Below are 24,526 nucleotides of genomic sequence, written 5' to 3'. Positions count from 1 at the left end.
CATTTTTTGGTTACAGATATAGATTACTTACAATAACCTGCTGCCTGGGACACTCTCTCCTCCTGCGAGAGCCCAGGAAAGCAAGCCCTCTCTTCGTCCTCTTGCGCTGATTGAAAAGATGATTGGAAGGCAGATATTTTATCCTTTAACGAGCCAACATTTTGATGTTTAAAAGGGCTGGCCTGCTAGGAAATGAAAAAAATAATCCATTTATGCTCTTTAAAAAGTTGAAACTTACAAATGCTGAAGAGGAATAAGTATGTTAACACAACGGCACAAACTTAATCAAAGAGACAAATAATTGCATTTTAAAATGGCCTTGGGTTTCACTTGGATACTGTCCCTGAGTTCTATGATGAAAAATGTAGAAAAGGGATTAATCTCAAATATACTACTACACAACAATACAGTTTGACTCTCTCTCCTACACTTGTCCCTCCAAAGCAGTTTGCCTCTGCCCGCCCCATTCACATTCATGTAAACTAAATTGTAGGAGTAACAGCATCTTTCTATATTTTAGATATAACTACATACAACACTGACATTTTATAAAAAACAAAAAACCATCTAGAACTCCTGAATATTAAATCCCCATAAGAAATCAACCTCCAGTTATACCTCAGAAGAAGAGGAAAGAAAAAATGGACAGTTAAAAATTTGACTTCAGTGACATGTTAGAGTGATAGTCCAGTGAAATTAAATCTGGACCCCAGGTCTTCAATATGGTCAGACCCTTATGATGCACACAGGCACTTTATGATGTAAAAGCATGAACTGAACATATGTAAAAAGCAACTATAACTTAAAGTGATATTACAGAATATTAACAGATAGTTACATAATTATAGAAACGTTTGTGACTCCATAATTAAGGCGGAGTTTTGTTTTGCGCTTAAAACAGGAATCCAGCCTCTTATGTATGAAAAAAATTAGCCTTTCCCAAACTAACAGCACTTTAAATACAGAATGAATTATCTGAGACTTTAAGATCCATTACTTCATCTAGGAGTTAAAAGTAATTAAAAACTGGGTTAATTAAGAAATTTAATATTTGTGCATTTTTAAAAATATGCTTTGAACAGTCTTAATACTTAGTAATTATTGCAAAAACCAAACATTACAAATCCAAGAAATTCAGGAGCTATATGTACACCAAAAATGTAAAAGTATGACACACCCACGTAAGGCATCTAGCCCTGTAGTGACACTAGGAGAGGAAAAAATATGGAAAAAAGTGAATGATTCTTTCAAGTCAGTCTAATATAATTGGGACCACACCCACTAAAATGCCTTTGTCGTAATTTTACTGTTATTGCAGGGCAGAGTTGAGATTTTTTGGGCAACTTATATGTGCATCTTCATACCTTAACATGTTCCGATTTATTCTAAACGTAACCTTAATTCAGAATATCCTGGGTTTGTAATGTTGGTTTTGAGATAATTACAACATCACTGTAATATTTTTTACCTTTAGGTTTCTACAATCTATTCTCAACCTTTGCAGTATTTAAATTTGTTTTAATATTCCAATACAGAACAACGTCTTTCAATCCAATAACTCAAACATATGTACACACTTTGAGGAAGTTTAACAAATGGGCTGTAAAGATTAAGCTGTAAAAACAGCCTCAGTCTTTTCTAAAGCAAAGTTTTTAAGTAGCCCTCATCTAACATGTTTTCTTCAAAGATTTTTTTAAAATGAGGTTCATTAACATTACTTGAGTAACAAATATACAAGGAAATAGCTAGCAAACCCTGGGGTGGGGTATGGGAGAACAAGGAGGAATGAAGAGAGTGTTAACAGTTTTAGAAGTGTAGCTTTACCTTCACATTCTTTTAAGCTAACTCTTTTTCAATAAATAATAATATGAGTTACTAAAATACATCTATTGGAGGCAGTTGGCGTCAATTTTAGCTCCCCACAATTCTCAGTAGGAAAAGTGTTAAGTATCATAAGTAAGTCCATTGTTACTTCTATTTTTGTTTTCTTCCTTCAGACTTGCCTTCTCTTTCCTTCAGTCCAGGTTAGGCCTGGTCTACACTACACTCAGTTTGACATAAGACAGTTTACGTCAACCTAATTATGTCAGTGTACACACTACAGCCTTGCGCCCACCAATGTAAGTGCCCTTCTACACCGACATAACTTCACCTCCATGTTAGGACGATGAAGTGTCTGCATAGACACTGTGTGCCTTACATCGGCTGTTTGCTAGCTTGTCAATTTCACAGCTCTGCTGGAGCCCTCACATTCAGAAGCCCAGCTCCTGGCTCCCAGCTTGAGCTCCAGGTGTGGATCTCCCCGCTAGAGGCCTGAAGCCCCAGGAGGCTTCCCTCCCCACCCTGCTACCCGGTAGGAGGCGAGAAGCCCAACAGGCAGCTGGGCTCCAAGCTGAGAGCTCTGGTTCTCAGCCCCCCTCACTGTCCCTCTTCAGTTGTGGAAGCGCTCCTGGTGAGGACACGGACTACCAACAGGTGGGTACTGTGGACATCAGCCACCACAGTAATTACTGTGGTGATAAGTCAACCTAACATAGGTCAACAAAGACGGTAGTGTAGACATATCCTTAATCTGATTTTCTTCCTATTCAAAATCGAAACTAGAAAAAGCTTTTGACTATAAAAGTGAAATGGTGAACATTGTCGCATTCATTCAAGATGGGAAATATCTGAAACTGATTTCCTCCACTAGCCATATTGCACAACTCTGAAAAAAATTCCCACCTTTGTGAAAGGGTCTTCGGTTCTGTTCCTCCTTTGTTGGGCAAGGTATCGAATAAGGCTATTATTTTCAGGGGAACCCCGTACTCCAATTGTAGATCTGCGCCTAAGTTTTAAAGCCATGCATTTCCCTGAAATGAAAACAATGCAAGAAGAAAAACACAATGAAGCTTCAGGAGAACACTTACAAGTCTTAAAATATCAGGGAAATTGCTTCTATTACAAAAATGTAGGTGTTATACAAAGTTTTATATTTGCAATGTTGTCTTCATTAGAAGGAAGAATAAAACAGTAAGCATTTGAAACCTTTCTCTCCAGAAAGCACAAAACAGTTTCCTCTCTGGATACAAAAGAGGAATCTGGCAAACTGTACTGCGATGCAGAAAGTTAGGGAGACCAAGAAAAGGTCTTCACAGAAAGTAAAAACAAAAAGGCTTAAAGGAAAAACTTCCTCAAATCAATCTTTGGTCTCCCTTTCTTTGGCAACATGAACGTTCTTACACTCAACACTTCTCCAGAGTACAAGACCCAGGAGATAGAAAGTTAATGCTGCAATGATCAACATAAGCTTTCATGGAAAGTTCTGCTGGAATTTCCACAGGGTTTGGAGCTAAGAGTGGGAGAGAATGATGCCATGAAAGACTACCCTCCCTCAGCTCTCTAGCATTGGGGGCGGGGGACGACGACACAACAACCCACACGTCCCGAAACTGAGGCCTAACACTGTGTTTCCCTGGGGGAACCATATTGCCGGTCCCTAGATAGGTTACTAAACATGTTTAACATCCTGCTTTGCACTTTTGTGCCTTTAAACAGAGACAGTGGAAAATTGTAATGTTAATGTAGCTAAAATATATAAAAGGCTGTGCTGTGGTACAATCACCATTACTTTACCACAGTGTAAAATGATCATAATTTGGATTTCAAGAAGCCCTACCTACTGATTGTGAAATTGCACACTTAGTTGTACTTATGAGTCTGTGCCACTGACAGAAACATCAAAATTTGACTACAAAGCACATGGGATGAAGAAAGTTCCCTGTGTTACTTTTGCAAAATTTCCCTCCAGCTGATCCTATTCCCATGATCTCATATTGGCTGAACACAGCTTTAGGAAGTCAGAGTATTTCCCCCCTACCCAAGAAAACATATGATTAATAGGAAATTACTCTATATGCCAAGTACGGTGAATGTTGGCCAATTCCTCACGATTTCTCTCTCCTGCACTATTTCCAACTCACTGCTTATAAAACCTGTATCTGTTATTACCAGAAATGCCCATTATGTCTTATCACTCTGTGAATGAAACGGACATCCACCCAATCAGATAAACCATTCAGAAAATAAATCATTTTGCCATTTTACATGGTCATATCAATATTTTATATTGAACTCAGCATATCTGCATTATGGGTGTCTTACGCTGTTTATCTATTACAGTATCATTTTGGTTTGATGAGCTGTAAGTGAGATCCGGCAATATAAACAGTCAGACTTGAAGGCACCTTCAAAAATTTTAATCTTTTGGGTCTGTGAGAAGCCAATTCTGTTGCCTATTTCAACAGTATTTCCAGCTACGTCAGCAATCTTGGGATTTTTATAACAACTTTGTTTTGTTTTAAATTTTTTAAATAGATGGATTTCATCATAAATTAAGACCTCAGATTTCAAATAAGTTCTCCTGACAGCTTCCACCCACCACATTTCAATCCAATTTAAGAGCATTTTTCATTTAAAAGTGGTCTCAAATGCCCTGAAATCTTCTGGAGATGGATTCATGTCCACCATTAAATATTTAAGGGAATATAAATTATGCAAGATACCAGATGTGTTCTCACTCACATATGAAGCACAATATTTTGAAATTTTCATTTTTAGAGTCACCTTATCAACCCTTACCTACAGATGGCTTAGCAGTAAAAGACTCTGGAGTAATCCCAAATTCAGCTATTGTTACACTAGCAAAATCAATAGGTTTCTTCATTAGTTTCTCCGATGTTCCACAATTAGGTTTTACATCTGCTTCACTTTTGTTTGGTGTCAGATAGCTTGCAGCACCCAAAAATGTAGGTCTGCCTTCTGAAAAAGGACTTTGCAGTTTGTCTAATGTCAAAAAGGACAAGGAAGTTTCAAGGAAGTTTCCTGTTTGTTTAACAGAAAGGCTTTCATTAACTGTCAGTTTACTATCATCCTTACTATTCTGATAGGATTTTCTCCCCACATATTTATTGCATTTCACTCTGGGTTTCTGCACATTTGTGGGGCTCCTGCCATTTAAATTTTCCATTTCTGAAACCTTTGTGCTTTTTGATTCATCCACTCTGACAATCTTGTCTTTTGAAACAGGCATAGAAGAAATCTCTCTATCTTCTTCAATAATTCCTTCCATATTTTCTTTGACGTCAGCAACGGTGTTTATAATTTGTTTAGATTGTCTGCGCATAGTCAGTGCTGTATTCTGAGCTTCCAAAAAATACAATCAGCCTTGTTGTTCTCTCGTAATCACAGCTCTGTCAGTAAGAACATGTTTATGTTTTTTTGTAAAAGCAACAGCCACAACATGCAGACATTGTAAAGTTGTTAGAAGATGCAGCTGTCCTTCCTATGGAGGCAAGTATGAAATGTTAGCTCTGAAGTTTATTGTAAATATCAGATATTATATGCACAGTATTCTGAAGTATGTGAAGGTCTATAATAAACACACACACACACAAAAACTATGCTAATGCAATACTAGGGTGGAGATTTCCAAATCACCAAAGTCAGAACTTTCAAGCCCCCTCCCAATCTTTTTTAAATCTTACCCCTTGTGTGTATAGTTTTTTGTGTTAATACTAAAAAGTGACAATTTTAATGTGCAGTAGAGTTCTGGTTTATATAAATGTCACTACTTAGATATTTTTGAGACTTTGAAATCTCGAGTCACAGATCTTGCATTTAGTTTAGTCACATTTAAATAAAAATTAGACTTAAGCGTGTAGAACTATAGATATAGATAAGCTCTGAAGCTTAATTTGTGGCACTTATCACACACTGAATACTAGATGCATTTATTTCAATGTATGATTGAGAGTTAAATGTCTTCTCCCACACATACACAATTAAGCATTCGAACATACACTTGGCCAAGATTTTCAAAAAGTGAATGCCTAAAGTTAACTTAAGTCTGTAGTTTGGTCTGATTTTACAGAAGTGCAGAGCACCCACAACTCCCACTGACTTCAAGATCTATTGGGAGTTCAACCAGTCATACATTGTAAAAGGGCTGGCTGCACTACTAAAACTTGCACTGCACAGTCTAGAATCCCTATTATCTTTTGGCAGATATTGACACCACCACACTAACAAGAAAGTGAGTACCAGCTAGCACATTCATTAGGGAAATCTCCAACTTCTGGGATAATGTTCATCTAAAGCATAACAGGACAAATCAGTTTGCTTATTTAAATAAAAAGAAAACATTTTACCACCCAAGATAGTGTCAAGTTAAACAGAACAATAAAATAAACAAACAACCAACCCAAAATCAAGCCCAGTATAGCACAAGTCTATAGCATCACAACAATGCTTAATTAAGCTATGTCACAATGTGACTGACTATTATTACAAGAACATTGCAAACTAACTAATGTTACAGCCCTTCATTATCAAAGCAGCCCCTCCCACTTTGAAAAGCGGAAGACTGCTTTGGTACATGGAATAAGTAATGTAGGGAAAAAGCCGAGATGGCCGAGTATTAAGGGTAGGTCGCTACTTTAAAAATAACAGATGCTTTTAAAGAAAAAAAGCCTGCTGTACCATGCTGTGCACGTGGGTTTGCTTGACAACCACACAATCCGGTCCTTCCTTCCACGTACCTACTTCCAATTGTTTTATTGTCCCCTTTGTTGTGCTAACATCTGAAGTTAGATTGGAAGCTTTTGGGGGTACAGGAGGTGTCTGGCCTATGACTGGGCAACAAAGAAACGGAAGGTGACGGGGATGGGTAGAAAAGAGGCGAAGGGAACGTTTGTTGGGCAGGCACGCTAGAAGCTTCACACCTGCTGTGCACGTTCCTCCCCCCACCCACAGGAGGTGCAGTGGGGGCCGCAAAGAGAAAGGCAACTAGACTGCACTGGTTCTCAGTGGTGTCACTGGAGGGTGTCGCAGCAGCTGACAAAAAGGCCCTGCGGGGAAGGCGAGACGGCTCCGGGAGGGGCAGCGGAGAAGAGCCCCAGTGCCCAAGGGTCTATCAAACACCCCCTCCCCCCCCCGGCATATAGATCCAGTTGTTTCCATGGGCATTTTCTCAATTTCTACAATACCCCCTCCTCTCTCATACACCCCTCCCCCCATCCCCCTCTACCCCCCACCCTCGCTCATTTCCCCCTCCCTCCCCTATCCTCCCTCGATCCCCCCAGCACCCGCCCCCCTCTCATATCCCCCACCTCACCCACAGCGGTTCCCGAATCCTGGACGATCCGACCGAGGGGAAAACTACGGCTGATGGGCTGGACCCGCCTCTTCATTCAAACTCATTCCAAGCCCTGCACATGCGTATTCCTCCGCAAGGTCAACCCGCCCCGCACCGAGAGCCACCCTCCCTCCTAGGCACATCAACCTGCGCACATGCCATCCCAACCAGTGGGGTGGCAGGAAGAAGGCCACCTCCGGCAACTTTAGTGGCTCAGATAATCTCTGAGAACCTCTGCGAGGGACAGGACTATTTTGCCTGCAGCGAGTCCCGGCAGCGCGCAGGAAACACAGCTTCGACGCGATTGGATAGCGTATTACTTTTGAAATACAGCCCATTAAACGGCCGGTCCAGACTCACGTGACACACGCTAGCCAATCAGAAGTCTAAGGAGTAATTTTTCATGCTGTTTGGCCATCACGAGTGACGCCCTGCCCTTCTCAAGCCCCCTTGCTCTTAGAGCTCTGATTGGCCAAAACCGGGACCCCACCCCTCGAAGCAGAACGTTCACCCCTGTCAATCCTCCCTGCCTAACCTCCACACCTACATGGAGGAACGCCCCTCCCTTGTCTGCCTCCCATTGGGCAAGAGGAGTGGGAGTGGGTCTCCGATTGGGGCCCGGCTATGTCAGTCAGAGGTGCTGGCTTCCGGGTTTGGCGGCGACGTACCGTGGCCTCAGGAGCGCTGGTAGCATGAGGCGGGTCACCCTGTTCGTTAATGGCACCCCCAAGAACGGGAAGGTGAGGGGGGGCTGGCAAAGGGAGAGGGGTTCTGAGGTGAAGTGGGTGGGGCTGGGGGAGGTGGAAGGAGGGATCTGACCCTGGGGAGATGCGGGGGGAGGCGGCTTGGAGGCGGAGCTCGAGGGCAGGAGAGATTTGGGGGACGGGAATTTGAGGGGGAGTTAAGGGTGGAGCTTGGGGAGGGGGTGGAGTATGAAAGGTATTGGGGGAGGGGGGAGTATGAAGGGTATTTAGGGAGACTATAAAGGGTATTTGGGGGGAGGGGGGGACTATGAAGGGTATGGGGGGGTGAAGGACAGTGGAGCTGTCAGGGGTAGCGGGGCTAGGAGGGGAAATAGGGAGGGGATGCCACTGGTGCCCTGTGCGTATGTGAACACTGAATGCTCTGTGGTTGTATGTATTTATTTTTGTGGGTGTCACAGGTTTGTGGAGGTGAATTTTTGCAGGTACAAATGACTTACAGTTAGGGTTACCAGGACAACCCTCCAGGACTGTCCTGAAGTCTCCAGGAATTAAAGTTTAATTTTTAGTTTAAGACAGGGGTCGGCAACCTTTCAGAAGTGGTGTGCCGAGTCTTCATTTATTCACTCTAATTTAAGGTTTCACGTGCCAGTAATACATTTTAACGTTTTTAGAAGGTCTCTTTCTATAAATCTATAATATATAACTCAACTATTGTTGTATGTAAAGTAAATAAGGTTTTTAAAATGTTTAAGAAGCTTTGTTTAAAATTAAATTAAAATGCAGAGCCAGGACCCGAGCAGTGTGAGAGCCACTGAAAATCAGCTCCTGTGCCGCCTTCGGCACACGTGCCATAGGTTGCCTACCCCTGGTTTAAGATGATGTCTCGTGATGAAATCTCCAGGAATTCATCCAATGAAAGTTGGCAGCCCTACTCACAGTGTAAATCCTTGTGCATGGGTTGTGGGTGCTCTTGCAGGCATCATGTTAATTTGGCTGGGTAGTGGGTCCAGGTGTTGTAAATTATACTGGTGCAACTTAAATACCAGTACATGATACATCTTTCTCTGATGCAATGTAAGTAACAGGATGGATAAAAATCAGGATTTTTTTTTTAATTTAAATTTGATTTTATTTTACTTCAAATTATGTGTTTCTTTTCAAAAATATATACCTGTTTAAAATGAAATCTGAATGTAATACAAAACGTAAGACCTAAATTTATTATTATATCTTAAAACATTTAAATAATAAGTATATTATTGAATCCATGAGTCTCTATCAAAAACTTTGAGTTAAAGTCTACATTTCCATATAAAAGAAAGAGTCGAGGGAAAACCATGTGACTTTTGAGGTCAAACTTTATAAGGGTATGTCTACACTACAGGTTTAATCCGAATTTATATAATTCGAATTTTGGAAACAGATTGTATAAAGTCTAATGTATGCAGCCACACTAAGCACATTAATTCGGTGGTGTGCTTCCATGTACCGGGGCTAGCGTCGATTTCCGGACCGTTGCACTGTGGGTAGCTATCCCATAGTTCCCGCAGTCTCCTCGGCCCATTGGAATTCTGGGTTGAGATCCAGGGCCGGCTTTAGGCCGATTCAGCCGATTTGGCTGAATTGGGCCCCGTGCCAAGAGGGCCCCGCGCCGCAGCTCTCCACCCCGCCCCCAGCTCACTTCCCCCTCTTCCCCTCCCCTGAACGCTCCGCCCCCCTGCTCCTCCCCCGCCCCTGCTTCCCGCGAATCAGAGGTTCGCGGGAAGTCTGAAAAGAAGCAGGGGTGGGCAGGCAGCACCAGGTAAGCTGGGGTGGTGGGGGGTGTGAGAAGGGCTCCGGGGAGGCGCGGCGTGGCCCAGTTCAGTCCCGGCCGAGCACCTCCGGCCCCGGGGCGCCGGTCCGGCCTGCTCGGCTTGGCTCCGGCCCGGCACCCCGGCTCCGGCTCCGGGCCCGGCTCCCGCGGCTCGGCTCCGGCTCCGGGCCCGGCCCCCGCGGCTTGGCTCCGGCTCCGGGCCCGGCCCCCGCGGCTCGGGGTTGCTGATGGTGCAGGAAGGGTTTTCAAATCTGTCTATAAAGGTGGATTTTTTTTTTTCTTTTTCAGGCACAGCAGTCGGTATGCACAAATTTTGTGTGAATGACTTAAGTCCTGCTAACTTGTTTGTAGCTGTTGAGGTGTGTGTGTGGGGGGGAGGGGAAATACTGCTGTGTTGTGTGGGTAGACATGTTGCAATAAATCTACGGGTATATATCTGGGGTACTCATGTTTTGAAAAATTTCCCTCGGTCTCCCAGTGTAGTCTGATTGTAATACTAGTATATAATAGTCATAGTAATAGTTCTTTTACTTCTAAAATCTCTGGCCCTGCAGAGGCGTTATAACCAAAACAGCAATTAAACTTCTTAAGACAATATATAAACTTAATAGTGTCTGTGTATGAATCATATTTACCTGAAGGGAATTGTTCTATGAATATCCTTCTATTATACACACCAGGGAATTGCCTTCAACCTCTGGTGAAATCTCTAATTGTTATTAGACCCTTAATTTTCTTCTCCCTGCCTCCAATACACGATCCCTCTTTCCTTCTCTCTCTCAAACAAGGAAGTTCAAGCTTTTTTAAGTTTTATTCAATAATTTTTATAGTGTTAAGAATAAGATGTTACACTATTAAAATTAAGAAATGAATGACATTTATAGAGATTTTCGGTGCACTTTGTTAAGGATCTATTACTATGTACTTGTTATGTGTAATAAACTTCAGCCTCATCTGCAGCAATTCCTTTTCATGGCTTGGAGACTGAATTATCCTTTCATTCTCTAGAGTGGGTCCCTCTAGGATAGGTTTGGGACACATGGGCAGGACAGGATGGGGGAACTTTGCATTGCTGTCCATCCTATACCAGTTCTATGGGTAGAATATAGTAATTCAGTATCTGGGGCTAGCCTCTTTCAAGAACATCTGCATTTGCCCAATTTTCCACTGATCCTCTCTGTTATGGCCTAGTCCTACTTCTATGGAAGTCCATGGGATTGAGCTCATTAAGAGTGAGCATATGTAAAGTATTCACTAACTTTTCTTTTGATGGGGGGGGAGAATTTCAAAGAGACTAGGAATTCCTTGCTCGAGTCATGGTTCCATGTGGTTAAAGTCACATTCACATTGTCATTGTTAATGCAGGTCCTGCTCTGTTCCTTCTAGTTTGCAGTGACAGGTCTGTAAATTAAAGTCTGCAGGCTGCTTATGGTTCTGTTTTTATAAATAGCCATCTAAGGCTGGATTGGCCTTTAGCCCAAAATTTAATGTAGTGTTGGTTTAATGTGAGATATTTCCTCTATTGGGGGGTGGGGAGATATGCATGCACTTTCAATAATGGACTCTGTGATGGCCTGTCTTTTTCCTTTTCCAACTACCATGATATATCTAAACTTTCAGTTCTCTGCTAACAAATGATCTTAAACTTTACTCACTGTCTGAGTCTTCTGAAATAATCTCTGAAGGAGGAGAGTGGCTCAGTTCTCCAGGCTTAGCCGGTGTACAAATCTTAAAAAGAAATGATGACCACCATCAGGTATTAAAATCTGTTCCACCTTGTCTTTAGCTGTGACACTCTAAGTACCTTTCCAAGATCTGAAGAAGAGCTGTGTGTAAGCTCAAAAGCTTGTCTCTTTCACCAACAAAAGTTGTTCCAATAAAAGATATTACCTCACCCACCTGGTCTTTCTAGGTCTTACTAAACATAGCTCCTTTTCCCATTCTGCCTTAGATCTATAGCTCATGAGTTATTTAACTGGAATGACAGGACTGACTTAGTATTCACTGCTGCAATGGAAAGCAATGTTAGAGAGCTCTGGAACAACAAATGAGCAATATTTAGTTTTCAACTAAATAAACAATCAGTATATAAAAACACTTGCAATATTGGTGGTCCTTTCACTGCTTATTGCCACTTTACCAAATTCAGTCCTGGAGTAACCAGGTTCAAGTCATTTGATTTCAGTGGAGTTAAGCTCACTTACATTGGGGCTTAGTTTGGCCCATCATCCCCTCCTTGAAACCCTTAGTTGACTTTCTCTGTGAGCAGCAGGATGCCTGGCAGCCCCGGTCCTGTGGGAAAGGTTATTAAATTGCTGCTTTCTTACCCAAGGCCAGTAGGGCTGTATAAATTGACCAGTACGAAGATATTGCAGCAAGAAGTGCTTCTACAATAATGTGCATCTAATATTCTTTCAGCAGCTATCTTCATGTTTTCTCCATTTATGCACATAAAAGCAGTAGTCTTATAAATGTCACCATTTGTTTCCTTTTCTGCTTTCTTGAAACTTCATTTATTGTCTGCCCTTCACCCTCCCCTCCTGCACACGCACCTGCACATTTCTTTTGTCCTTCACCATATTTTTAGATTTTATTAGGGTGAGGTTTTTTGGTCTCAGTCCAGTGAGGATCAATTATATAGTAGATTTCCCCTCACCCTCCTCATTTTTTGACAGCTCTTTCCGTTCTCTTTTTTCTCATCCTAACAAAAATAGGCAGTGTGGTGATTAGGAAGAGGCACTGAGACCATAAATAATGCATTGGTTTGGAACTGGCTAAGCTTGTTCTGACACACAACAAAATTGGTGCTTGTCTTGTACCTTGAGCAGTACTCAGTTCTCCCAGTCGGCATTTTGTGGAGATTCTGACTTCAGGGACCTTCTCAAGGCCCTGATATCATTAAACACCTGACATTTCAAGTGACTGGGAAAGGGGAGATGGAGAAATAGAATGGAAAAGAAATCCACAGCTATTACAGCATTTTAATGCTCCAATTTTTTTTTTTTTTTTTTTGAGTAAATGCCACTAACAGAGTTGATTCTGTTTCTGCTATTCCAATCTGTTGCTAGGGTTGGTTATGATAGCACTCCCAGTCTTAACATTTGACAAATGGGAACAATTGGATCACTGTGGTTTCTGCTAGGTTTTATACATATGGTACATCTGCCAAAGTCAGAAGTTTGGTTATGACTGCAGTAAATGGCTGCACTGGTGCTCTCATTGATGAGTGTGACATCAATAATTGGTTATTGCACTACTTGGCTTCAGAATATTTAAACAGTAACTTAGTGAAAACAAATCAAGGTGGGAGGAACTATGTCAGCATTGTGTTTTGTCTAACAGTACCTTGCATTTCTAAAATTTTGGTACTTGTATAGCAATTCATGTGGTCAGCACGCTGCACAAGGCATAACTGGCTATTCCTCCCGGAGAGGTAAGCAAGTAATAGACTTCCTACTTTGCATATGGGCAAACTGACATACAAAAGTTATTCGCCTGCGGCAATACACAGAGCCAAAGGCAGATCTCCTGGTCATCCTTATCACTTTATTATTTATGCTTCCACCCCCAATAACTAATGTGTGGCATAAAGTAGTTGGTCACTTTATGATGGGAGGAGGAATTTTGCTGAGGGAGATGGTGCTGCTACAGAATTTACATGTAGTTAACTGTCAACTTTCCTGAACCTGTTTTGCGCTGATTACAGCCATCGTTATTTGTCTAAGCAGACAAATAAGGATGGCTGTAATCAGTGCAAAAAAGATGGAGCAAGGCATGGAGTGACCTGTGGTCTCCATGGGACATGCTTATTACAGATGAATGACCACAGGCTACACTGTTCAATTCCATATACTGTCTTTGGATCATGGGCTGATATTTGGCTATGCCTGGTAATTTAAAAAGAAAAATCAGTGTCCATGTTGTGAAACACATCAACAAACTAGTTTCTCTTTTGGTACAAAAAATAGAGATCTTTTGAATGATAGAGCATAGTGCCAGTTTGCTTAAGGGTTATGCTATTTTTGAGAGCTTATTATTACCTGTCCACAGATTCTTATTTTTGTTTTTACACAATGTGTAATTAATCTCTTGAACTTGTTGCTACAAGATACTGTTGAGACCAAGAGCTTAGGATTCAAGAAAGGCTTGCACATTTATATGGACAATGAGAACATCTAAAATTAAGTTAATATATATTTTTATAAGGGATATAAACCCTCAAGATTTAGGCCACAAATCAACTACTGTGTGATGGGGGTTAGGAAATGCTCGTGAGTAGGTTGTTCCAAATTGCTCACTAGTTTATTGAACTTTCCCTTTGAGCATCTGGTACTGGCTTGATGTATCACTGGCCTGATCTGGCATGTCATTTCTTATGTTCCCAATTGTAAACTCTTTGATACTCTGGAGGCTTCCCCCCCACGCCCTTGGCTGTTTATTCTTGGGGACTTTCTGTATGTTTTGTTTTAAAGAAATTTTGCAGTAATTTCATGAGCAGTAGAATGGAGAGAGAATTAGAGGGATTTAAAATAAGAGGCTTAAGTCCTACTAGATAGAGTAGGATTCTAATAATCGTACATTCAATAAAAGATGTTTTTAAAAAATCCTTTAATGCTCAAGGTATTTCTTAGTTATTATAAAGACATAACCAAAGCAAACTTTAAAACTGTTTCAACTCATTAGAGAGGGCCATTAGATTGTGGCATGGGGGCTTGTTGTTTTTTTCCCCCTTCATATTAAATGTAGCTAATGTGTGGTGTTCTTTTTAAAAACAGTAGTTTAACTGTCCAGAAAAATTATTCACATACGGTATCTGCAGCACTAAATTACCTGTCTTTTGTTTATAGGTGGTGGCTGTTTATGGGACATTATCAGATTTGCTGTCTGTGGCTAGTAATAAGCTTGGAATAAAAGCGACCAGTGTATACAATGGGAAAGGTGGACTCATTGATGATATCGCATTGATTAGGTAATGTTTAAAAAGCTAACTTAATTGATATGGATACTGATATGCTGTTGTATGAAAATATATGAAGAAAGTGCTATAGAAGCCATTCAAAAAGCAGTTTGTGTAGATACTGGTTAGAAAACTTAGGGCTGTCCTCCTGGATCTTCAATAACTAGACTTTAATAACCTGCCTCTAACAGTGGTCAATACCTGATGCTTTAGAAGAAAGCAAATCCCATCACAAATGCCCCTGGTCAATTATGAAATGCTGCATGACTCTGTGGATTCCATCCTGAACCTTGTTTGTAGTCATTTTATGCCCTGAAGCAAGAGAGTTTTAACATTTTCCCCCTTTAGCATTCTCCTATCTGCAGGTCATCTTGTGTTTTAATTTGCCAAAACAGAAATGCTGTGATATCATAGCCAAAGTGTTGTGTTGTTTTGTTTTAATTTTGAGGAGAAATTAAACTGCTTGTATAAGTTGAATGTCATGACATTCAACACCTATTTGAATTGTTATACAGAAATGTGCATACTAAAGGGATACCAATGCACGGCGCATGTATGTGGCTTAATCTGTCAGCCCTTCCATCTGTGAATTACATGTGTGAGGGTTGGAGGATTGGGCATTTAAAATGGTAAGACTGTATTTACTTCACACAAGAGAGAACAGATACTATACATTTTACAGGAGATACAACTAATGAACTGAACTAAACTTGCTAAGTAACAGAGGACTTGATTCTTGCCTGGCTTACATTGGTGTAAATTGCGAGTATCTCCATTGAAATTAAGTGTTACACTTATAAAATCAATGGGAGATCAGAATTGGATGCTAAGTCTCTAAGTAAATGATAATCAATTTCCATTGCCTCAAACTGATTGGGAAAGGGTTAATCCTGGACTAATGGCTTTTTATACAAAAGTACTTTTTTTTTCTTTTTCCCCCAGGGATGATGATGTTTTGTTTGTTTGCGAAGGGGAGCCATTCATTGGTAAGTGTGTGTGTGTGTGGGGGGGGGGGGGGTTGACTAACGTTTTGCCTTATGAAGAAACAGATTTGAAGTAGATGTAAAATATATATGAAATTCTTTTCACCAGTGTGCAAACAGTTTTCAGAAGAGGTATCTTATGTGGGGTTATTCAGAAATATATTTGACTAAAGATCACTTTGTACATTTCATCAATGTAGATCCTCAGACAGACGTAAAATTTCATGAAGAACTAACAGGGTCGCACACGGATTGGTTAACACTAAATGTTGGAGGCCGATACTTTACAACTACACGGTGGGAATATAACTTTAATTTTTGTTTTCAAAGAACTTTAGACTTCCGTGAGTCGATACTGATAATTACATTAACCACTGTATGTTCACTTGGTGAGTCTTCAGAGGGCAAATAAAAAAACATTGAAAAAAAATCACTTATTTAGGAGAAAATATTTCTGTGCAGTTATCTTATTGGTCACTATTACTGATTTAAAACCGTTTTCAGATAGTATTAAAAACTTGCTGGAAAATTATACTTGGAATCTTCTCTACTGTAGTTTTTTAAATCCATCAAATAAGCTCTCTCCTTGTAAGATGTCTTTTGAGAATAAATTTGACCTAATACACTATACATGTTATGAAAATAGGTCTGGTACAGCATTGTAATTTAGAGAGATGTCTCAATCTCATCACTTTGATAACTATAGGTACAGGAAATTCTTGATTTGTTGTAATGTACCTCTTGAGCTAGACAAGCTAAAGATAAATTGAGTTTGCTTTGTTTTCCAGGAGCACTTTAGTTAATAAAGAACCTGACAGTATGCTGGCCCATATGTTTAAAGATAAAGGTTGGTATTTTAAAATAGACTTATTCCTTGAAGTTAGCAGAAACACTGTTAATTTTTTTTTAAAGACACCCCCGCCTTATGTGTATATGTTAGAGTACCAAAACAGAACTTAGAATGCTTTGCATTTCACCAGTTGTGCTTAAAGTTTGTATGACATCTTGAAAACGTAAATTACAACTAGTAATACTTATGAATGCTTTTAGTTGCATCTCACCCTGATTTGACCATTGTTTCAATTAATGCAATCAATGTGCCAGCACTGTTCAAGAGACAAAAATACACTCCATACTCCAGTAAAACTAAAACAGTCCAGTTCTGCTTCGATTTATATTGATTCACCTGCTGGTTCTTGCGCTCTAACACAGGGGTCCCCAACCCGGTGCCCACGGGTGCCATGGCACCCACCGGGGCATCTAAGTGCACCCGCATACTGGCCGGCAGACAAGCATCTGCCGAAATGCCACCAACAAGCAGTGTCGTCCAGAGGCGTCGCCGCCGGAATGCCGCTGAAAATCGGCGGCGATGCCTGTGGACGACGCTGCTTGTCGACGGCATTTTGGCGGCAACGCCTATTGACGTTGCCACTTGTCGGTGGCATTTCGGCGGATGCTCGTCCGCCGCCACGGTCCTCCGTGGCTCGTCGTCTGGTGCCCACCAGACGAAAAAGGTTGGGGACTGCTCTAACATAAATTGTGTTTTGGATTCACAATTGTCCCCCCCCCCCCCCCTTTTTTTTTTTTTTTTAAAGTTTCCGTTCTCTTCCAAATTGTGTCCCTTTCAAGTCAATCTTTTATTTAACTCATTACAATCTGTTACTTTGAGTGGTGTGAGGATACTGTGTGGCAGTAGTAATCTGAATATGAAAAGTTATCACTGGATCAAATTTAATACAATGCATATTTTTTTGTATGCAAACAGATGCCTGGGGGAATAAGCAGGATCACAGGGGAGCATTCCTAATTGATCGCAGTCCAGAATACTTCGAACCAATTCTGAACTATTTGCGTCATGGGCAGCTCATTGTAAATGATGGCATTAATTTGCTAGGTGTGTATTATCTGTATGACATCCCTAAAATTTATTCAACCTCAAAGGTTAAACTCTGCCCCTAGGTACATCTAATGGCGTCAATAAGAGTTGTATATGTATATCTGAGGGGTTGTAGATGTTTTAAAAACTTTGGTACATTTGTTATTGATTAAGTTTAATTCTGTGATTTACAGTTGAATGAAAATAAAATATTCGTACTTATTCAACTTGAGGGTTGTAAGGATTCTTGGCATGCCCTAACCTATTACTATAATTCTTGGTTTGATTCCTTAACCTGCATGTACTCCAGATCTTTTACACTGCTTGTATTGGAAAAACACCATTACTAAATTGATGGATGATTTTCCCTTTAATCTGTGGATAAAGTCTCCTTTCCTCTACCCCAATTACATCTAATTAATGTATATGGTTGACAGTTGTATTATGTATTTCTTGGAGATGGTTTTTATCTTCCTGAGAGTTAAGATTAAGTGGGGTGGGGGGAATTGAATTTATGCACTTGCAATCCTGGGGACAGATCTTGCACGTCTTGGGAGGTTTTAAACTTCCTCATATCCCAGCGTAGGAGGGGGCTTGGCATCATTCAGGAAAGGGCCCTTATTTTCTAAATAGCCAAGTAACTTTTTCTTTTATTAGGTGTTTTGGAAGAAGCCAGATTTTTTGGTATTGATTCATTGATTGAACATCTGGAAGTAGCTATTAAGGTAACTTTTGTATTGTGTTTAACTGTACATCTTGGGTTTTTTAAAAAGCAATTTTAGCTCTCACTTCTATAAATATTAGTTTTAAACTCTTTGATGCAACTCTCTTGCAGAATTCTCAGCCAGCTGAGGATCATTCTCCTATATCCCGGAAGGAATTTGTCCGATTTCTGCTGGCAACCCCAACTAAGTCTGAACTGCGCTGTCAGGTATAATACAGACATTGCTTTGAACTAGAGTCCAATAGTAAAATGCCCTACATCTCATGTGACAATTAGTGATGTGAAGTCCAAGCCATGTGTGTGGATTTTTCCTTTTTTCCCTTTTAATTCCTTTTAAATGTGAGACAGGAGGTTTTGATTCAAAGATATGGCTGATCCAGAACCAATCATGCAGGGAAAAAAAAGCCCTTCCATTTTGCTTTTTGTCTTTTATTATTTTAGGTTGAAGGTTTCATGTAGCAGCCATTCATCGAACTAATCAGTTCCCTATTTAAATGCAAAACGAACTAACATAACTGAGGACAATGTATGAGGTTTTGCATTTACATTTCATTAGCTCTCTATGGAGCAGAAGGTGTACTTGCGTATATTTTTCTTCGATTTAAGGGACTGAGAACACTGGTTAGCCTTTGTGTAATGTTGTAAGCTCCTTACATAAATTCACCTGTCTGAGAACATATTTAAGGTCTGAATTTAAGTACACCTCTACCCCGATATAACGTGACCCAATATAACATGAATTCGGATATAACGTGGTAAAGCAGTGCTCCGGGGGGGGGACGGGGCTGCGCACTCCAGCAGATCAAAGCAAGTTCGATATAACGTGGTTTCACCTATAACACGGTAAGATTTTTTTTTGGCTCCCGAGGACAGCGTTATATTGGGGTAGAGGTGAATAAGACAAAATGAAGGTAAGCGTCTAATGTTTTATTTTATATGCACAAGAAAAAAAAAAGATGTGTGCAGATGAAATAGAATTATAAAGTTTTTCAAGCAGATTGTAATAGTAAATGTCTAGGGCTTCAGTGTTTTATAAATAAACAAATTTTATTTGTAACACTTCTTACATAAGCCAATGCTCCAATACCTCTCTGATGAAAATAATATTTATATCTTAGAAATGGGAAACTGAGTCAGAAAGATTGTGTCAGAGGTCACAGAGAGGGAGGGTGTTAGGGCTGCGATTAGAACTCTGAAGCTTCTGACTCAGTTTTGTGCTTAGGCCACTGGACTAAACCTCATCTTCAACTTCTGTTTGTTTGTTTGTTTGTTTGTTTGTAGGGTCTAAATTTCAGTGGTGCAGATCTCTCTCGGTTAGATCTTCGATACATAAACTTCAAGATGGCTAACTTAAGCCGCTGCAACCTAGCCCATGCCAACCTTTGCTGTGCAAATCTTGAACGAGCTGACCTCTCTGGATCAGTGCTTGATGTGAGAATTGTGTCTTGGGAAAGGCTGAGCTGTTCAGTGTTACATAGTCTAGAAGAGCAATATTGGGAACAAATACAAAGTAGCCACATTTGTTTTAAAAACCTTTTTCAAGCTCTTGAATGTATAGATCACTTTACAACTCTTATTTAAAATGTTTGATTACACACAGACTTGATCTGACCGACTTTGCATAGTTTTTAGTGCCTGATAAGTTTATAGTTCATCCCAAAGTTTTAATTTCCTTCCCTCCCCAGATCCATTTCTATGGAAGCATAGGCCTAAAGTAAATAGAGCTTTAGGTCTTGAGCTTACGTTGGGTCTCTTGAAGAGCTGCTGTGTGCTATTGCACTACTCACCATTCTAGGAGGTTGGCAGGGGAACAGTGTTATAAGCTTTCACTCCTCCTCCTTAGATGGCACGATATGCTGTGCCATAATGGGTTTCAATGCCTTATTATAAGGCTATGTCTAAGCTACCACTTAAGTCGGTATAACTTATGCTGCTTAGGGGTGTGAATAAGCCACCCTTTTGAGTGACAGAAGTTACACCAATCTAAGCACCAGCGTGGACAGTGTTATCTCAGCGGGAGAGCTGCTACCGCTGCTTGTTGGGGGTAGATTAATTAAGTCGATGGGAGAGCTCTCTCCCATCGGCTTGGAGCAGTTACACTAGAGAATTTACAGAACTTACTGCTGCAAGCTCTGTAGTGTAGCCATAGCCTAAGATAAATGATCTGATCTGACAAGCTGTTCTTACCTTTTGGTCTCTGCAGTTCTCTGAGCTGTGTGTAGAATCTTACTGATAACATGTACATTTTTCTTTACCAGTGTGCAAACCTACAAGGTGTAAAGATGCTCTGTTCCAATGCAGAAGGGGCATCACTGAAAGGATGTAATTTTGAAGATCCCTCTGGCCTTAAAGCTAACTTGGAAGGTAACAAAAATAGTCTCTCTCTCTCTCTCTCTCTCTCTCTCTCTCTCTCTGGTATCCACTTGCTTTGGGAGTCATACAGACATAAAAGTGCAAGCGATGCTGTGACTTATGTTAAATGGTACATGGCAGAGTTTCAGACTTATCTTTGAGAGGAGGCTTTGTCTAGTGAATTGAGAGCATGGTACTGGAAGGCAGGAGCTCCTGAGTTCTAGTCTTGTTTCTGCCATGTCTTGCTTTGAGTTTGGGCAAGTCCCAAAAACCCATGATTACCCTAGCTTTGTGCAGGGGATTGGCTGTGTGAATTTCACCCTTGAGTATTTTTTGTTGTTGTTGTTGACCTATTGTTTGTGTATTTTAGGTGCTAACCTGAAAGGTGTTGACATGGAAGGAAGTCAGATGACGGGAATTAATCTAAGAGTTGCAACTTTGAAAAATGCAAAGCTGAAAAACTGTAACCTCCGAGGAGCAACTCTGGCAGGAACTGACTTAGAAGTGAGTAATGTTTTTTTGTTTCTTACACAGTAACTTGTTTAACTAAGCTGCAAGTAGAATTATTAGACATCAGCATTGATAGAGGGCCTTAGCAAGGTTAATTCCTTTCAGCTGGGTTATCTATTAAAGGGAATACAAGGATACTTTAAACTGGGAGCAATGAAGAGACACTGATTTTAAGTATAGCAGCTGTCAGTTTTCTTTTATTTGTCCTTTTATTGCCCCAAATGCCCCTATCTCAGTCTGTCAGTACTTTTGATCTTACTTCACACTTGCCCTAGAGGCTGGGGAATAAGGACTTCAAACCGTAGTTTTTTCAGCTTGCCAAAAGATTTTTGGCCTTTCTTCCAAAGTGACACACAGATCTGAATGTGTATGGAGATTTCATTACACTTAACTTTTAGTGTTAGATCATGCACTCATTGAAGACAGTTGGAGCTTTGCTATTGACTTTACTGGGGAGAATCATGCCACATTCAGCAGGGTCGCATGGGCAAGCCTGCCTTGCTGTTAGAGGTCATGCAATATGCCTTAAGTGTCTATTGTAGAAAAATTACTTCTCTTAATTGGTATGTTCACAAGCACTATAAAACTGTTAAGATGGAGGAAATTGCTGATATGCCCCGCAGTTATGTCTGCTGGCACGGCAACCATTCTTATTTCCATCAGCTTTGTTCAATGTGGTTCAAATGCCTTAAAGGATGCTAGTTTGAGATGAGGTATTTATATTGTATCTTATCAAATTCCTTCACTAAAAATAAATTTGACTGTAGCTGCTTGTGGTAAGCAACCAAAGTCTCAATCTGAAATAGTTTACCAGGAGTAGCTAATTTAGGGTAATATCATAGCGTCCAACTAATTCTAGCTTGCTCTAACTACCATTCTGCAGAAGCTGGGAGTACTTTTATATTAACTTAAACTCTCATAAAAGGATTTCTTTCTACGCTTAACCTGAGAGGCTTTTCTTTTATATCCTTTAGAATTGTGACTTATCGGGTTGTGATCTACAGGAAGCTAACTTGAGAGGCTCTAACGTAAAAGGAGCTATCTTTGAAGAGATGCTGACGCCTTTACACATGTCTCAGAGTGTCAGATAGGACCTGGCACAGTTGACTGGAAGAATACTTGCTGAAGAGGAAGAAACGAAAACATTTATCGTGACTTTCTTTCTCTACCCACTCCCTTTATAATCCAGACATACCATTTATTAGACAATAACTTATATCCTCAGTAGTGCCTAAGGAAACACCTCTGGTCACTTTTGGGGGGAGGGGGCTTTTATTTAATAGGTGTAGGAATAGACATTGTTGCTACCTTTTGAATGGAGATAGGGAAGTGGGCTAGTTTTTAGAACCAGAATGTTATGTATTTTTTTAAAATAGTCTTGTTTTAGCATCACCTCATTTTGGAATGCATTTTTAGGACTTTAATTTATAAAGCACAATATATGCAATTATATTTATTACATTTGTATCTGCAATATAAATATATGAAATGTTAGTCACATACAGTAGCAGAAATGTTCAGGTTTACAATTAGCATTAGTATATCTACAGTTAGTTTCTTTATTCATGCACAGCATATTAAATGATGAATGTGGTGGGGACAGAGTTCCCAAAACATTTTTTCTAGGTACTTTCTTTTGGGGGGTGGGTGGGGGGAGTGACAGCATTTAAATAAGTAATCACAGGTAACACTGCCTGGTAGTAGCTTGAATTTAGGTATGCAATTCAATTAGTTCAGCCAACTTCTGAAATATACAGTGGAAGCATCTTTGCAACTCTATCTTCACTAGAAAATCTTCATGCACAGCAGAGCTTTGTTATAATCAGAACTTAAAGGAGCATGTTCCAAGACGCATACTACTTATTTAGTCCTTTCAATGTCAGTGTGGAGTGCTGACAAGTGAAAAATCTATCTAGCTTATACGTGTCCCTTCTAGGCCCAAGCCTAAGTGCATGTGGCGTTTTTTTTGTTTGTTTGTTTTTAAAACAGGAAATTAAGTGTGGATTGGGAAGGGGAAGACCGTTTATTCCTCCAGCAAAGTAGACACAGTGCCTGATGCCCAGCCTCTCTCTCCATGGTCACTACTGCTGTGTATGGAATGGCCAGTGTTGCCCCTGAACATATGCTATGCAAGCATTCTGTACACTGAAACCATGGATAGCACGGACCTTCCCCCGTGCTTCGTGTTGGGCCTATTCAGAGCAACCATGGGAGCCAATTCCCTGAGGCAAAACTCCTTTCCTTTACCCCTCTCTATCTGTTAGTGCACAGGGAACTATGGAGTTTCTGTAGTGCAGAAAGCCTTATGGGATCTCCATCCAGCAATGAATTTCACTTAGGGTGACCAGATGTCCTGATTTTTATAGGGACAGTCCTAATTTTGGGGGCTTTTTCTTATATAGGCTCCTATTACCCCCCCGCCTCTGTCCCCATTTTTCATACTTGCTATCTGGTCACCCTAATTTCACTCAAGAAGCTGTTTCCACTGTAACACCAGTTGAGACCCTCTCATATGTCTCTGTGATTATTCTGTACACAATCAAACAAGCACAGACTTTTTATACCAAATAAAACTGGGTGCATCAAGAATACTTACCTCACAAACTTAAAATATCCCAAAGTTAAAACCAATCTTACTGGAAGATAGGAACAAAGGTAGCATGATGTTAAACTTGCAGAGCTTGCCATTGTTAACCGTGATCTAAATTGTCACCGCTACTTCAGTGGGTCGCTTTTTTAGCTGTAGAAGTGCAGATCTACCGTCCTCTATACAAGGAAGGTGGTGTGGTCTTAATGGTTACAGCAAAACCATTTATTTTCCTAGGAAAGATGAGCTCCCAAAAAGTACATGACGGGGGGAATGGGGCTGTATTGGGTTTGACTTCATCATGTCACGTGACCTTCTTGGGCTCGAGGTCACATAGCCAATTGGAGCAGAATTGGGATTCGTCAGGCTCTTAGGCCTTTTGACTTATTGGACAACACTTATCTTCATGGCAAAAAGTTGCATTATAAATATAGGGTCATTTCTTAATGTACCACTTTCCTTAACAGTGGAGTAATGTACATGCATTGAAGGAAGAAGGGCGGGTATAGCTGGAGAAACGTACTTAATTAAATGAATTATTTTTGTCATTTTTGTAGCTGGCAGAGGTAGAATATTATATGGGAGATATCTATTTTCATAATCAGTGTGTATAAATTCTATTTAAACTTTCACTGATAGTCACTTGAATACTCACAGCAGAAGGCATTGTTCACTTGCAAACACGTTTAAGGTACATCTTTGTCTGTGACAAGACTGCAGGAATAGCCAAAAATGGCATGTTCTGAGAATGCAGGTTCTAGCCTAATGTAAACTGGCTGCATCAATAAATAGTATAAAATGTTTATACGGAGTCTTGTTTTTTAATTGAGTAAAGTTGTGAAAATA

General features: G+C 40.4%; 2 protein-coding genes across 4 annotated transcripts in view; one reads left to right on the top strand and one right to left on the bottom strand.

The window, feature by feature from the left end:
- CDCA2 (cell division cycle associated 2) overlaps positions 1-7,217 on the bottom strand; it is a 28,576-nt gene extending 21,359 nt beyond the window's left edge. Inside the window, exons 1-4 of one of the 3 annotated variants that reach the window (XM_054017365.1) lie at positions 7,154-7,217; positions 4,621-5,323; positions 2,725-2,852; positions 32-185 (exon numbers count right to left, since the gene is read on the bottom strand). In XM_054017365.1, the coding sequence (XP_053873340.1) occupies positions 32-185; positions 2,725-2,852; positions 4,621-5,164 (826 nt within the window). In that variant the 5' untranslated portion in view covers positions 5,165-5,323; positions 7,154-7,217. The remainder of the gene's footprint in view (positions 1-31; positions 186-2,724; positions 2,853-4,620; positions 5,324-7,153) is intronic. The other 2 variants (XM_054017367.1, XM_054017366.1) reach the window with 2 other exon arrangements.
- A 590-nt stretch (positions 7,218-7,807) lies between these two features.
- Positions 7,808-24,483, top strand: KCTD9 (potassium channel tetramerization domain containing 9). Its single transcript, XM_054017374.1, has 12 exons — positions 7,808-7,914; positions 14,539-14,660; positions 15,591-15,634; positions 15,832-15,928; positions 16,420-16,478; positions 17,397-17,525; positions 18,165-18,232; positions 18,343-18,438; positions 19,513-19,662; positions 20,490-20,595; positions 20,954-21,087; positions 22,068-24,483. The coding sequence occupies exons 1-12, from the start codon at positions 7,867-7,869 to the stop codon at positions 22,182-22,184; spliced, it is 1,170 nt and encodes a 389-aa protein (XP_053873349.1). The 5' UTR covers positions 7,808-7,866; the 3' UTR covers positions 22,185-24,483.
- The last annotated feature ends 43 nt before the right edge of the window (positions 24,484-24,526 follow it).

The sequence above is a fragment of the Malaclemys terrapin genome, chromosome 2 (assembly GCF_027887155.1).
Source record: "Malaclemys terrapin pileata isolate rMalTer1 chromosome 2, rMalTer1.hap1, whole genome shotgun sequence".
Classification (NCBI taxonomy): Eukaryota; Metazoa; Chordata; order Testudines; family Emydidae; genus Malaclemys; species Malaclemys terrapin.
Note: the sequence above shows the minus strand (reverse complement) of the source record. Positions and strands in the feature narration are given on the sequence as shown.